We start from the raw sequence: 16,160 nt of genomic DNA on the forward strand, positions 1-16,160 counted from the left end.
ACAGCCTGATTCCAGCCCACAGATGCATTTTTTCTGGGCCTCAGCACTTTTCTTTTTTTTTTTTTTTTTGAGACAGAGTCTCGCTCTGTCACCCAGGCTGCAGTGCAGTGGCATGATCTCAACTCACTGCAACCTCTGCCTCCTGGGTTCAAGCAATTCTCTGCCTCAGTGTCCTGAGTAGCTGGGATTACAGGGGCCCGCCACCACACCCGGCTAATTTTTGTATTTTTAGTAGAGACAGGGTTTCACCATCTTGGCCAGTCTGGTCTTGAACTTCTGACGTAGTGATCCACCCGCCTCAGCCTCCCAAAGTGCTGGGATTACAGGTGTGAGCCACCGCGCCTGGCCAGGCCTCAGCATTTAAGAAAAAACCTGAAGATTTCACATAACTATCCAGGTTCCTAAGCTTCCTTGAATGAGCATGCAATTGACAACATAGGGCCTACACTCTAGCATGGTGGCTACTGGCTGGAGCTCCCTTAGAGGCTCGGTGTGGTCCCCTGTTGTCGTTCACTGCGTTCATTTGAGTTTGTGACCCTGATGTAGCCTATCCCCCAACTATATACATAGAAAACCCAAGGCCCAGAGGGTAGAGTCCTTTCCCAAGGCCACCCTGGGAGTCCCTGGGGCAAAGCTGGTGCTCTTTTACCAACATATTGCTGCCTCTTTTTGCAAATAATAGGAGGGAGCCTGAGAGAAGGGAAGCGTCTCTGTTGAGTCCCAAAGGAATGTCTCAATACTCTCCTCTGAGGGAAAGGACATGGCAGTGATTCTCAAGCAGAAGCTTCGGCTCCCTGGAGCTCTGCTCCTGGCTTCTGGCCTTGGTGGACCAAAGCTCTCACCTCCTCTGACGTCCTCCCTAAGCTGGCGGAGAAAGGGAGAACCTTGTCCAGTCTCAGGAATCTTGCTGTGCTATCTTCCTAGTGACGGAAAATGTTTATGCATTCACTGTCTGTGTAGTGTACACTTCCGGGAGGGACACAGTGCAGATGGACTCCCAAATCTACTGATTTCCTGCTCCTCGTCAGCCCCCCGTGCTAGCCTTGGGGGATGGGGTGGGGAATGAGGCAGTCCTGGAGCCTGTCCTCCCAGAGATCAAGGCTGGTGCGTGGGCCTCTCATAGAGTCATTTTACCTCTCAGGAAACTCCCCCAGCCCCTGTGGATCTTTCCTACCTTGGGAAGAAACACACACAGGTTTGGACGTGACTAGAATGTGGAAGGGTCTTAGGAAGGACCCCTTGATGAGGTCCTGGTGCTATTCAGCCCATCTTTCTCTATGGGCACCGCTCAGCGGGACACCAGAGGCTGGGTGGGGTTGGCTAATACAAGATTCAGCCCAAGCAGGATCTGATCCTCCTTCAACCCCGCCAAAGTTGACCCACCTCTCCCTTCAGTAATTCCTAGCCCTCGGCTCTTTCCCTGAGGAGTTCTCCGCCTCCAAGTGAAGTCAGGAGAGCAAAGGTCACTCTGGTTTCGAAATGGTTTGCCCAGCTTTTCGGCTTTTCGCTAAGATGAGGACTGGTCTTTGGTAAAAATGACTCTTTCCCTTTCTGACTGCTTTTCTTTTTTTTTTGTTTTTTTGAGATGGAGTCTCGCTCTGTTGCCCAGGCTGGAGTGCAGTGGCCGGATCTTGGCTCTCTGCAAGCTCCGCCTCCTGGGTTTACGCCATTCTCCTGCCTCAGCCTCCCGAGTAGCTGGGACTACAGGCGCCCGCCACCTCGCCCGGCTAGTTTTTTTTTGTATTTTTTAGTAGAGATGGGGTTTCACCGTGTTAGCCAGGATGGTCTCAATCTCCTGACCTCGTGATCCGCCTGTCTCGGCCTCCCAAAGTGCTGGGATTACAGGCTTGAGCCACCGAGCCCGGCCCTGACTGCTTTCCAAGGGTGGGCTCTAGGCTGGACCCTCACAACACCCTTCGAGGTGTGGGCTGTCATTACTCCCATCTGCAAGATAATTGAGGTTCAGCCTGGCTAAGTGACTCACCCAAAGTCACAAAGTTGTTTTTTTTTGAGACGGAGTTTCACTCTTGTTGCCCAGACTAGAGGGCAGTAGAGCGATCTCCACTCACCGCAACCTCCACCTCCCGGGTTCAGGCGATTCTCCTGCCTCAGCCTCCCTAGTAGCTGGGATTACAGGCATGTGCCACCACGCCTGGCTAATTTTGTATTTTTAGTAGAGACGGGGTTTCTCCATGTTGGTCAGGCTGGTCTCGAACTCCTGACCTCAGGTGATCCGCCTGCCTCAGCCTCTCAGAGTGCTGGGATTACAGGCATGAGCCACTGCGCCCGGCCATCCAAGGTCACAAAGTTAATAAGCTGTGCAGCCAAGGATTCTGACCAGATTAGTTTGACCCAGAGACTAAAGTGTTAACCATTATGCTTTACTCCCTCCAGCATCCACTCTGGCCTCCTCCGAGGCTGCAGGGTGAAAGAGGGGGGGCCTCTACAGCACACTCAGGTTCTTTGAGTTGCTGGATTATCCCTTAAGACTCTTTTCATTTTAAGTATCAGCAAGGCTGGGACGGTGGCTCACACCTGTAATCCCAGCACTTTGGGAGGCCGAGGTGGGCGGACCACCTGAGGTTGGGAGTTCGAGACCAGCCTGACCAACATGGAGAAACCCTGTCTCTATTAAAAATACAAAATTAGTGCGTGGTGGCACATGCCTGTAATCCCAGCTACTAGGGAAGGTGAGGCAGGAGAATCGCTTGAACCTGGGAGGCGGAGATTGGTGAGCCGAGATCACACCACTGCACTTCAACCTGGGCAACAAGAGCAAAACTATCTCAAAAAAAATAAATAAATAAAAAATAAGTATCAGCAAAACTAGAACTAGGAGAGCTTTGATTTTTATTTTAAATCTGAATCAACTGAAAAATCAAATCTGCTTTTCACACCGTGGCTCTTCACGCCCAAGTAGCTGTCTGCTGTGGGGACTGTTCGCCCTCCCCATGTGTTTCCTCTGTCACTGCTGCTGCACTGTAACAGCTAGGCCATCAGCAATATCAGGAGGTAGAGAGGCAGAAGGAGATTGTCTATCTGTGTAGTGTATGCTTCCAGGAGGGACACAGTGCTGATGGACCCCAAAATCCAAGCGTAACTGTAGTTTAGGTCCACTCCACTGTCAAAGATTAAGATCAGAGCTACAGAAATGATCTGCGCAAATATAGATGTCATGGTCCCCTCAAAAGTCTTTTTGGTTCCAGGCCAGCGGATCTCCCCCATGGTGCTACCAAAGATGGAGGCCACAGTATCACCCACACCCACAGCCAGGACACCGGCATAGGGGACGAGGGCCCTGGCTCCCCCCAGGCTACCCTTCTGTGTGCAGGGTCTGGGGATCAGCCAGATGGGAAGAGACATGCCCAGGAGCAGGTAGATGTGTGTCAGAATGAGTGGTCCACTGTCTCGTTCATCCAGAAAAAGGGACAGGAGGCTTCGCAGGGTGTGACCCAAGGGCTTGATGCGGAAGTAGCGCACATACTCCAGGAAGATGAAGACCGCCAGACATACAGTGGCAGCTACATAGAGCAGTGGCCGGTCAAAGATGATACCTGGGATGTAGGTGGCTACCACAATGAGGTGGAAATACTTTCGGGCGATGGTGGGGGCCTGGTGCTTCTTGGACTCAGAGGATGACCGCTTGGCATTCTGGTACAGCACCACCAGGCAGGCCAAGGTGGCCAGCAGAGACCAATAGGCTAGGAGGTAGATACGGGTGTCCGTCTGGAAGAGGAACTGAAGAAGCCAGGGCAGGGGATTCCTGCGGATGAGCCGGTGCAGCCAGGGTAGGACCACACCAAGGCTCAGCACACAGGTCATGAGGTGGAAGAAGATGGAGGAGGCCCAGGTGCCTGAGTCCATGAAGACAAAGAGAGTGCTGAAGAAGATGCCCATGAGTACCATCCCTACTACCACCACCAGCAGGAAGAAGTCCACTGGGTCCCCCTGACTTTCCACCAGTGTCAGAGAGCGCTTGATGAGCTGGTTGAGGACAAAGCTAATGCCACCCAATACCAGCAGTGCCTCACCAGGGGTGAAGCAGCGGGGCAGCAGGTACAGCAGGATCATGTTGAGATAAACGAAGATCAGCAGGACTTCCAGGACTTCGATCACCTCCCCCACGCTCAGCGAGTGCTTCATGATATAAATGATAACACCTCCAGCCAAGCCCAAGATGACACAAGTATTGGTTGGCACTGGGCGAGTGATACCGAGCGCCAACACTGATGAGAAGAGGGCCACTGCCATGCCAGTGGCTGCCACCACAATGCCAAAACGCTCAAAGAACGGGTTCCCAGCAGCCTGGCACCGTTCCTTCATGACTAGTCCAAGTAAAGGCATGACCATGGAGGCGGGCAGTAGGCCACTGTTTGCGGACATTCGGAACTGGAAGACGGCGCTTCCCTGCTGTAGCAGCCGGTCCCACTTGTATTGGACGTAGAAGGCCTGCACTGCGAGGGCCACGGCGCACCACGAGTATCGGTCCCATACAGTTGCATGGATGCTCAGCACCACTGCAAACACTACTGCCGCCTCTGCCAGCACCGATCCACTCAGCGGAGCCCCAGGCCCCGGGGCCGGCGATGGGCACTCTCGGGTCATGTCTCTAGACCTGGGGCTTCACGGAGGCCGGGGTGACTACGGACGTCCTAGACTTCGGGCCCCTCAGCCCCGCCAAGCAGAGGGAGGCACTTTCACCCGGCCAGCAACCTTCTCCCTCCGTTCTCCAACAGCGAGGAGGGAACTCCACCGCAGGTCACTCTCTGCGGCCTGGGAGCTGGCGCCCGGCCACCCCCCACAGCCTCCAACCTACGGCGTAGACGTCGCCACTCTGCAGCCTTCCTCTCAGTTACAGCCGCCCCCGCTGCCGGCTCCTCACCTCTTTGGGCCTCGCCATCTTGGCACTGCCCCGCGGCAACGTCACGTGATGAAATCCCCGCCCACGCTCCCGGTCCGGGGGCGAGCGGTCACGTGGGCATGGCGTCTGGGGGCGGGGTTAGGGCGCGCGCGCGCTCGAAGATGGCGGCGGCCGCCGGCGGGCCGTGTGTGAGGTGCGGAGCGGGTCGAGTGGACCGGGGTGGCTGTGAGGCACGGGGTCAAAGCCGAGCGGAAGAGGGGCGGGAATTGGAGGCGGGATGTGGCGACGGTGGCAGGGCCAACCCTGGCTGGGTGGACGGGCACTGAGACAGGAGGCGGTTACGTCCAAACGGTCCCCGCGCGCGGGGATCTGAAGTCTTCTTCAGGAGGGGGGCCGGCTCTTCACCCCTTCGCTCCGCGGTTGGCTTCCCATCTCCTCATCCAGGGCACTTTGCCTTCCTCTCCTCTCAGCTCCGGCGCGTCCCTTGGCGCCCCACCCGCGCTTCCTTGTCCGGCCGTGACGCTCCCTCGAGCCACGGGGAGCTTTGCGGTCGCCTCGGGTACCCCCCACCCACGTCCCTGCTGCAGGCTCCCAGTGTCCTGCCCCGGCGTCGAGTGCGCCCTGCTGGCTCCCCAGCCTCTCCCGCGATCTGTTCTTATTAGGATTTTGTTTCGCGTCGAGCGGAGCGGCGCTTGCGGTTTCTGCCCTCTCCACGCCTCGAATCGTTCTTTTCTTGCATTGAATCAGTCGGCGAGTATGTCCAAATTCTCCAAGAGATTTAAGGGACTGAACTAGGCTTTAGGGACAAGAAGATGAAATATTATATACGAAAGCTACAGTTCTCACAAAGTGCTTTCTAGCGTCAGACCCTGATGGAGCGCTTCCCATGAGTTACCTCATTCAATTCTCGCAACTCCGAGAGGCGCCTTGTATTTCACGGATGACTCAGAAGTCCGGCTCAGAGCTAGCCAAGTGATAAAGAGAGGATTCAGGCTGAAGTCTGCGTGCCTCCAGTGCTATAACCAGACCACCACGCCTCCCTCCGTTTTCCACATTGCAGCTCCAAGGTCTTCGGTCTTCCCACCACCCTCCCTCCTTAAAATTAAACATCCCTGCCTCTTATCCTTCCCTGTGCCAGCAGTGTTTTCCCCACTTTTTTTTTTTTTTTTTTTTTTTGAGATGGAGTCTCACTGTGTCGCCCAGGCTGGAGTCTAGTGGCGCCATCTCGGCTCACTGCAACCTCTGCCTCCCAGGTTCAAGCGATTCTCCTGTCTCAGCCTCCCAAGTAGATGGGATTACGGGCGCGCGCCACCACGCCCTGCTATTTTTTTGTATTTTTAGTAGAGACAGCGTTTTACCTTGTTGGTCAGAATGGTGTCTCAGTCTCTTGACCTCGTGATCCACCCACCTCGGCCTCCCAAAGTGCTGGGATTACAGGTGTGAGTCACCGGACCCGGCCGTTTCCCTCACTGTTTTGTTATGTTGTTCATCACTGTATTCTCTCTCTCTCTTTTGTTTCTTTTCTTGGCTGATGCAGGGTCCTGCTCTGTTGCCCAGGTTGGAATGCAATTGCACAGTACGGCCCACTGCAATATGGCTCACTCCTGGGCTCAAGTGATCATCCCACCTCAGCTGCCCGAGTAGTTGGGACCACAGGTGTGCACCACCACACCTGGCTAATTTTTTTTAGATGCTTTTTGGAGATGTGGATCTACCTATGGTGCCCAGGCTGGTCTCGAACACCTGAGCTCAAGTGATCCTGCCGGCTTCCCAAAATGCTGGTATTATAGGTGTAAGCCACTGCGCCCAGCCACTCCTGTATTCTCAGCACCCGGAAGAGCATGATAGGCTCTCAGTAAATACTTATTACACATACTGCCCATCCTCTCTGATACCACTTCCTTCACCTCTCAGCTGGAATTAAGACGTCTTTGCAATTTCCACCGGACAAGGAATGAACCTTGTAAGGAACAGTTTGCTTTTTTCCTCCCCTGCCGTTTTGTGCCAGCAGTGTTGGGGCAGTGTTGTCACTACTATTCCTTCCTTTTTTTTTTTTTGAGACAGAGTTTTGCTCCTGTTGTCCAGGCTGCAGTGCAGTGGCGCGATCTTGGCTCACTGCAACCTCTGCCTCCCGGGTTCAAGCGATTCTCCTGCCTCAGCCTCCCCAGTAGATAAGACTACAGGTGCGCACCACCACACCCGGCTAATTTTTGCGTTTTAAGTGGAGACAGGGTTTCACCATTTTGGCCAGGCTGGTCTGGAACTCCTGACCTCAAGTGATCTGTCAGCTTCAGCCTCTTTAACTGCTGGATTACAGGCATGAGCCACCATGCCTGGTCTGAATACTGTCTTGTTATGAGAAAAATGATTAGTGATTCCAGTGTGCCATGTGGGAGTTGGTGGCTGTTCATTGAGCAGAATCAAAGTTGCTTTTAAAGCATTAACCATTAGGAAAGAGATGTATAAATTTTAGGTGTGTTTAAACCTCTTTTGATGAGAAAATCCTAAAACACTAGTTATTTGAGACAGAGTCTCACTGTTGTTGCCCAGGCTGAAGTGCACTGGCCCGATTTTCACTCACTGCAACCTCTGCCTCCTGGGTTCAAAGGATTCTCCTGTCTCAGTCTCCCGAGTAGCTGGGATTACAGGCGCCCGCCACCACGCCCAACTAATTTCTTGTATTTTTAATAGAGACAGGGTTTCACCATGTTGGCCAGGCTGGTCTCCAACTCATGACCTCAGGTGATCCGCTGGCCTCGGCCTCCCAAAGTGCTGGGATTACAGGCTGACAATTTTAAAACAGAGCTAGTGCTTTGTGTTACAGTGTTTTTTTGTTTTTTGTTTTTTGTTTTGGAGAAGGGGTCTTGTTCTGTCATGCAGGCTGGAGTGCAGTGGCAGGATCTTGGCTCACTGCAACCTCTGCCTCCCTGGCCCAACTGATTCTCCCACCTCAGCCTCCAAAGTAGCTAGGACTACAGGCACATGCCACCATGCCTGGCTAATTTTTGTATTTTTTGTAGAGACAAGATCTCACTGTGTTGCCCAGGCTAATCTCGAACTCCTAGGCTCAGGTGATCCTCCTTGATCACTCCTGATTATGACTCACTGCAGCCTTGCCCTCCAGGGCTCAGTGGAGCCTCCTACTTCATCAGCCCTCCCAGGAGCTGGGAACATAGGTGCACACCACCACACTAGCTAATTTTTTTTTTTTTCTTTTTTGAGACAGATTCTTTGTCTGTCGCCCAGGCTGGAGTGCAGTGGCGCGATCTCAGCTCACTGCAACCTCCACCTCCTAGGTGCAAGTGATTATTGTGCCTCAGTCTCCTGAGTAGCTGGGACTACAGGCATCTGCCACCATGCCTGGCTAATTTTTGTATTTTTAGTAGAGATGGGGTTTCACCATGTTATCCAGGCTGGTCTCGAACTCCTGACCTCAAGTGATCCGCCCGCTTCAGCCTCCCAAAGTGCTGGGATTACAGGTGTGAGCCATTGTGCCCGGCCCACACTAGCTAATTTTGTATTTTTTTTTTTTTTGTAGAGACAGGGATTCGCCATGTTGCCCAGGCTGGTCTCAAATTCCAGGGCTCAAGTACTCCTTCCACCTTGGCCTTCCAAAGTGCTGGGATTACAGGTGTGAGCCACCGTGCCTGGCCTGTTTTTTCGTTTTACCTTGTAGTTAACATAGTTTGCATTCTTTTTTGTTTGTTTGTTTGTTTTTGAGGAGTCTCGCTTTGTCGCCAGACTGGAATGCAATGATGCGATCTCGGCTCACTGCAACCTTTGCCTCCGGGTTCAAGCGATTATCCTGCCTCAGCTTCCCGAGTAGCTGGGACTACAAGCATGCACTACCATGCCCAGCTAATTTTTGTGTTTTTAGTAGAGACGGGGTTTCACCTTGTTGGCCAGGATGGTCTCGATCTCTTGACCTCGTGATCCGCCTACCTCGGCCTCCCAAAGTGCTGGGATTACAGGCGTGAGCTACCACGTCCAGCCATAGCTTGCATTCTTTTTGCAAAATGTTTAGCATATTTTAGGATTTTTTCATCCCTTCTCTCTCTCCAGATAGGCTTTCTAAGCAGTGTTTGATTATTACAGATGACTATTCTCAGTGATGGTTTAGAATCTGACAAAATAAAATCTCTGTACCTTTAATAACTTTTTTTTTTAAGTAATAACTATTTATTGAGAGAATGTCTATTTTTGTTTGTTTGTTGGAGACAGACACATCGTCACCCAGGCTGGAGTGCAGTAGTGTGATCTTGGCTTATTGCAACCTCTGCCTCCTGTGTTCAAGCGATTTTTGTATCTCAGCCTCCCGAGTATCTGGGAGTACGGGAACCTGCTACCATGCCCAACTAATTTTTGTATTTTTAGTAGAGATGAGGTTTTTGTTTAGTAGAGATGGGGCCATGTTGGCCACGCTGGTCTCAAACTCCTGACCTCAGGTGATCCACCCAACTTAGCCTCCCAAACTGCTGGGATTACAGGCATGAGCCACCGTGCCTGGCCAGGTTAAAATCTTATGTTTTAGTTTCCTAATTTATAATTTGAACATTAAATTTCTAACAGTATTTTTAAATTTTATTATTATTATTTTTTTGAAGCGGTGTCTCGCTCTGTTGCCCAGGCTGGAGTGCAGTGGTGCAATCTCGGCTCACTGCAAGCTCCACCTCCTGGGTTCATGCCATTCTCCTGTCTCAGCCTCCCAAGTAGCTGGGGATACAGGCACCCGCCACAATGCCCGGCCAATTTTTTGTATTTTTAGTAGAGACGGTTTAACCGTGTTAGCCAGGACGGTCTCTATCTCCTGACCTCATGATCCGCCCGCCTCGGCCTCCCAAAGTGCCATGATTACAGGCATGAGTTACTGCGCCCACCCGTAACAATATTATTATATAACAAGATTACTTTCCAAAAATTTAACAAATCATTTTGTATATTGAGATGTTTTGCTTGTAGAGAGTAGACAAAATGGCTCTGAGGCAGTGTACAAGTTTGTATGATCAAAAAGAGCAAAATTATCTCTGTTCTTTCATTTTACAGAAGCAGTAGAGAACTGTGGACTATTCTGCTTGGAAGGTCAGCTCTGAGAGAGCTGGTAAGTGGCGGTGTTCTTGAGTGGGTTCTCTGGGTTCTTTGTGTAGCTTTTGTTACAAAAAAAAAAAACCCTTTTTTTTTTTTTTTTTTAAATGTAGGAAGTAAACACATTTATTTATTTATTTATTTAGAGACGGAGTTTCGCTCTTGTTGCCCAGGCTGGAGTGCAGTGGCGTGAACTCGGTTCACCGCAACCTCCATCTCCCAGGTTCAAGCGATTCTCCTGCCTCAGCCTCCTGAGTAGCTAGTGTTACAGGCATGTACCACCACGCCTGACTAATTTTGTATTTTTGGTAGGGATGTGGTTTCTGCATTTTGGTCAGGCTGGTCTCAAACTCCTGACGTCAGGTGATCTGCCCTGTTTGACCTCCCAAATTACTGTGATTATAGGCGTGAGCTACTGTGCGTGGCCTGTTTATTTATTTTGAGGTAGAGTTTCACTCTTGTTACCCAGGCTGGAGTGTAATAGCATGATCTCAGCTCACTGCAACCTACGCCTCCCAGGTTCAAGCGATTCTTCTTCCTCAGCCTCCCGAGTAGCTGAGATTACAGGTGCATGCCACCATGCCTGGCTAAGTTTTGTATTTTTAGTGGAGACAGGGTTTCACCATTGTTGGCCAGGCTGGTCTTGAACTCCTGACCTCAGGTGATCCACCCGCCTTGGCATCTCAAAGTCCTGGGATTACAGGCATGAGCCACTGCACCTGGCCACTTTTTTTTTCTTTTTTTTTTTTTTTTTTGAGACAGGAATCTTGCTCCCAGGCTGGAGTGTAGTAGCTCGATCTTGGCTCACTTCAACCTTTGCCGTCTGGGTTCAAGTGATTCTCCTGCCTCAGCCTCCCGAGTAGCTGGGATTAGAGGTGTCCGCCACCATGCCCGGCTGATGTTTATATTTTTAGTAGAGACAGGGTTTTGCCATGTTGGCCAGGTCGTTCTCGAACTTCTGACCTCAGGTGATCTGCCTCCCTTAGCATTCCAAAGTGCTGGGGTTACAGGCATGAGCCACCACACCCAGCTATGTTTTTTGTTGTTGTTGTTGAGACGGAGTCTGGTTCTCGCCAGGTTGGAGTGCAGTGGCACGATCTCGGCTCATTGCAACCTGTGTCTCCTGGGTTCAAGTGATTCCCTGCCTTAGCCTCTTAAGGAGCTGGGGATTACAGGTGCATGCCACCACACCCGGCTAATTTTTGTATTTTTAGTAGAGATGGGGTTTCACCATGTTGGCCAGGCTGGTCTTGAACTCCTGACCTCAGGTGATCTGCCCGCCTCAGCCTCCCAAAGTGCTGGGATTACAGGTGTGAGCCACTGTGCCTGGTGTAAACACTTTTTTTTTATTCCTAAAACTATAAACATGGCCAGATGCAGTGGCTCATGCCTGTAATCCCAGCACTTTGGAAGGCCGTGGTAGAAGGATCAATTGAGTGCACAAGCTCAAGGCCAGCCCTGGCAACATAGCAAGACCCCGTCTCTACAAAAAATTTTTAAAAAAATTAGTTGGCCGGGCACAGTGGCTCACACCTGTAATCCCAGCACTTTGGGAGGCCGAGACGGGCGGATCACAAGGTCAGGAGATCGAGACCATCCTGGCTAACAAGGTGAAACCGCGTCTCTACTAAAAATACAAAAAAATTAGCCGGACGTGGTAGCGGGTGACTGTAGTCCCACCTACTCGGGAGGCTGAGGCAGGAGAATGGCGTGAACCCAGGAGGTGGAGCTTGCAGTGAGCTGAGATCGCGCCACTGCACTCCAGCCTGGGTGACAGAGCAAGACTCCATCTCAAAAAAAAAAAAAAAAAAAAAAAAATTAGCCAGGCATGGTGGTGCATGTCTGTAGTCCCAGCTACTTAGGAGTCCGAGGTGGGAGGATTGCTTAAGTCTGGGAGGTTGAGGCTGCAGTGAACTCTAGCCTGGGAGACACAGTGAGACCCTGGCTCAAAAAAGCAAAAAGCTTTATAAACATTTTGCATACCCTACTTTGCTGAAATGAGACTACCTTGCCTAGCCACTGAAGTCTTCTAAATTTACCTTTCTTTGTATTTCATTGATTCTGTTTATGAAAAGAGAGCTGTGTTCATTGATTGGCTGCTGAGAGTAGGGGTACAAATATCATTCTGCTACCTCAGCCCAAGAAAGATTCTCAGGCCTTGATCATAGAGGCAGTGGTTTCTAATATTTTTATTTTTATTTTTGAGACATGGTCTTACTCTGTCCACCAGGCTGGAGTGCAGTGACACAATCTTGGCTCACTGCAGCCTCCATCTCCAGGATCAAGTGATCCTCAGTCTCCTGAGCAACTGGGACCACAGAAATTAGCCACCAAGCCTGGCAAATTTTTGTATTTTTTGTAGAGATGGGGTTTTACCTTGTTGCCTAGGCTAGTCTCGAACTCCTGGGCTCAAGGATCCACACACCTTGGCCTCCCAAAGTGGTGGTATTACAGATGTGAGCCACTGCACCTGGCCTGGTTTCTAGGTTATTTCCAAGTATATAATCAATAAAGGACAGTTCTTCATGTTGATTTTCGAGTGTTCTGACCCTATGAAGATAAAGTGTTAAGATGACACTCATTTATTTTTGTTACTATTGTTAGCAGAATTAATGTTACTCATTTTAGAGCCTTGACATTTTTTGAAATGCCTTCATTTGATAATTTTGCTTGTAGGAATGTATCTTTAAAAAATTCCTGAAAAAGTTTTGCACATAAAACTTTACCACAGGCCAGGTGTGGTGGTTTATGCCTGTAATCCCAGCACTTTGGGAGGCCAAGGTGGGCGGATCACCTGAGATCAGGAGTTCAGGACCACCCTGGCCAACATGGTGAAACCCCATCTCTACTAAAAACACAAAAGGGAGCTGGGCGTGGTGGTGGGCACCTGAGTAGTGGGTAATCCCAGCTACTCAGGAGGCTGAGGCAGGAGAATCACTTGAACCTGGGAGGCAGAGGTTACAGTGAGCCAAGATCGCGCTGCTGCATTCCATCCTGGGAAACAGAACGAGACTCTCTCTCAAAAAAAAAAAAAACTTCACCACAGTGACTAGGCGTGGGGGCTCATGCCTATAATCCCAGCACCTTGGCAGGCCAAGGTGGGAGAATTACTTGAGCCCAGGAGTTTGAGATCAGCCTGGGCAACATAGTGAGACCCGATTCATACAAAATATAAAAAACTTAGGCCGGGCGCAGTGATTCTTGCCTGTAATCCCAGCACTTTTGGGAGGCCAAGGCAGTTGGATCACGAAGTCAGATTGAGACTATCCTGGCTAATACAGTGAAACCCCGTCTCTACTAAAAATACAAAAGATTATCCAGGTCTGGTGACAGGCGCCTATAGTCCCAGCTGCTTGGGAGGCTGAGGCAGGAGAATCATTTGAACCCAGGTGGCAGAGGTTGAAGTGAGCCAAGATCGAGCAACTGCATGCCAGCCTAGACAACAGAGCAAGACTCTGTCTCAAAACAAACAAACAAAAAAAATCGGGCCCGGTGGCATATGCTTGTATTAATAGTTTCAGCTACTCAGGAGGCTGTGGTGGAAAGATCACTTAAGCTCAGGATATCAAGGCTGCAGTGAGCCATGATTGCATCACTGCACTCCCACCTGGGTGACAGAAGAACCCTGTCTCAAAAAACAACAAAATTTCATCACAACATCATTTATATTAGTAAATAATTACAGTCAGCTTAAGTATATCAAACATTAGAGGAATGGTAAATGAATTATGATCTACCAGCTTAATAAAGTATTATGCAGCAACTTGAAAGTATGTTTATCAAGACTTTCATAATAAGGTTAAGTCATTGTGTTATAATGTTAAGCAAAGAAAAGAAGGTTACAGAATTCTGTATTCAAAATGATTTCAACTGTGGGGAAAATGCATATTAAAAACATTCAAAAGAATGTGTAATACTTAGTGTGATTCTGAAATCTGATTTTTTTTTTTTTTTTTTTTTTGAGACGGAGTTTCATTCTTATTGCCCTGGCTGGAGTGCATTGGTGCAATCTCGGCCCACCACAACCTCTGCCTCCCAGGTTCAAGTGATTCTCCTGCCTCAGCCTCTCGAGTAGCTGGGATTACAGGCATACACCACTACACCTAGCTAATTTTGTATTTTTTAGTAGAGACAGGGTTTCTCCATGTTGGTCAGGCTGGTCTCCAACTGCCAGCCTCAGGGGATTTGCCCACTTTGGCCTCCCAAAGTGCTGGGATTACCTTTCTTTGTATTTCATTGACTCTGTTTATGAAAAGATACCTGTGTTCATTGATTTTCTGCTGAGAGTAGGGCTACAGATATCATTCTGCTACCTCAACCTAAGAAGGAGGCCAAGCAGTCAAATCGCGCCTGGCCGAGTCTGATTATTAATAAAACTGCATTTGGGCCGGGCGCGGTAGTTCACGCCTGTAATCCCTGCGCTTTGGGAGGCTGATGCGGGCGAATCACGAGGTTAGGAGTTCAAGACCAGCTTGGCCAATATGGTGAAACCGCATCTGTACTAAAAATACAAAAAAACTGACTGACATGGTGTGCAAAGCTGTAGTCCCATCTACTCAGGAGGCTAAGATAGGAGAATAGCTTGAACCCAGGAGGTGGAGGTTGCAGTGAGCCAAGATTGTGCCACTGCACTCCATCCTGGGCAATAGAGTGAGACTCTGTCTTAAACAAACAAACAAAAAAACACAAAAAACTGCATTTGTGGTCGGGTGCCTTGGCTCACGCCTGTAATGCCAGCACTTTTGGGAGGCTGAGGCGGGCAGATCACCTGAGGTTGGGAGTTCGAGGTCAGCCTGGCCAACATGGCGAAACCCCCATCTCTACTACAAATACAATAATTAGCTGGGTGTGGTGGCTGGCACCTGTAATTCCAGCTACTCGGGAGGCTGAGACTCGATAATCACTTGCACCCGGAAGGCAGAGGTTGCGATCAGCCAAATTCGTGCCACTGTACTCCAGCCTCTGGGTGATAGAGCAAGACTCTGTCTCAAAAAAAAAAAAAAAAAAAAGAAAAAAAATTCTGCATTTGTATAATTGCCTTGTTCTTTTCCAGAGTCAGATTGAGGCAGAACTGAATAAACATTGGCGGCGATTGTTAGAGGGGCTTTCTTACTACAAACCTCCCAGGTATGGCAATTCCAGGCGTCTGGTTAAAGTAATTCCCTTAAGGAAGCTGGCATGGATGAAACCATCCTCCTGTATGCTTTGATGATTTTGTAGGGTTATGTATACCAGAGATAATACAATTTCGTTTACCAGTGGAAAAGAGTAGGTTACATTTGGTTTTTTTGTTGGCTGAAAGAAAAGGAAATTCCTTCTAGAAATACAGTATTGTAGAATATAATTATGACCTATGTGTGGGGATGAGGATTTATTAAACATTCAGGCCGGGCGCGGTGGCTCACGCCTGTAATCCCAGCACTTTGGGAGGCCGAGGCGGGCGGATCACAAGGTCAGGAGATCGAGACCATGGTGAAACCCCGTCTCTATTAAAAAATAGAAAAAAAAAATTAGCCGGGTGCAGTGGCGGGCGCCTGTAGTCCCAGCTACTCGGGAGGCTGAGGTAGGAGAATGGCGTGAACCCGGGAGGCGGAGCTTGCAGTGAGCCGAGATTGCGCCACTGCACTCCAGCCTGGGCGACAGAGCGAGACTCCGTCTCAAAAAAAAAAAAAAAAAACATTCAACGAATTTTCTGATATTTATTCAGAGTCCACAGTGTCTGTGCGAGCACTAATTGGTGGGAGATAGCACGATGGTACTAACAACTGACACTTGTGTAGTGTTAACTATGTAACAATTATTACTGTAAACACCTGACTTATCAAAAGTTATTTAATCCCCACAACACCCCTTTGAGATAGTTACTACTTTTATTTTTTGGGTGAATATATAGATCTTTGTATTGGGTAGTGGAGAAAACAGTAATAAAATATAGAGTAGTTACAAATAAAGAGAATACGGCTTGTAGCGCTGGGCCTATTTGATCTTGATTCCTAGTCCAGATCTCATTCTGCTATGCATTATAGTTGAAGTCATGCTCATTTCCCTTTGACTTTTGTACTTATTTTGAATGTATTACGTCTGCCTTCCATTTTCATTCCCTTAGGTTAACGATGAACTTTTCCTTGTTATTCATCTGTTAACTCTTCCCCCATAATTACCTTGAAGTAAATCCCAGATACCTTGTTATTTTATCTGCAAATACTTGACTATGTAT

The 16,160-nt window shown here is 49.4% G+C and overlaps 2 protein-coding genes across 3 annotated transcripts in view; one reads left to right on the forward strand and one right to left on the reverse strand.

The window, feature by feature from the left end:
• Positions 1 to 2,833: 2,833 nt before the first annotated feature.
• DOLK (dolichol kinase) lies at positions 2,834 to 4,871 on the reverse strand. Its single transcript, XM_008005998.3, has one exon. It carries the CDS (start codon positions 4,603 to 4,605, stop codon positions 2,989 to 2,991), a length of 1,617 nt encoding a protein of 538 aa, XP_008004189.2. The 5' UTR covers positions 4,606 to 4,871; the 3' UTR covers positions 2,834 to 2,988.
• Positions 4,872 to 4,977: 106 nt separating this feature from the next.
• Positions 4,978 to 16,160, forward strand: part of NUP188 (nucleoporin 188) — a 64,315-nt gene continuing 53,132 nt past the window's right edge. Inside the window, exons 1-3 of one of the 2 annotated variants that reach the window (XM_008006001.3) lie at positions 4,978 to 5,054; positions 9,905 to 9,959; positions 14,997 to 15,070. In XM_008006001.3, coding sequence (XP_008004192.3) covers positions 4,981 to 5,054; positions 9,905 to 9,959; positions 14,997 to 15,070 — 203 coding nt within the window. In that variant the 5' untranslated portion in view covers positions 4,978 to 4,980. The remainder of the gene's footprint in view (positions 5,055 to 9,904; positions 9,960 to 14,996; positions 15,071 to 16,160) is intronic. The other variant, XM_008005999.3, reaches the window with a different exon arrangement.

The sequence above is a fragment of the Chlorocebus sabaeus genome, chromosome 12 (assembly GCF_047675955.1).
Source record: "Chlorocebus sabaeus isolate Y175 chromosome 12, mChlSab1.0.hap1, whole genome shotgun sequence".
Taxonomy (NCBI): domain Eukaryota; kingdom Metazoa; phylum Chordata; class Mammalia; order Primates; family Cercopithecidae; genus Chlorocebus; species Chlorocebus sabaeus.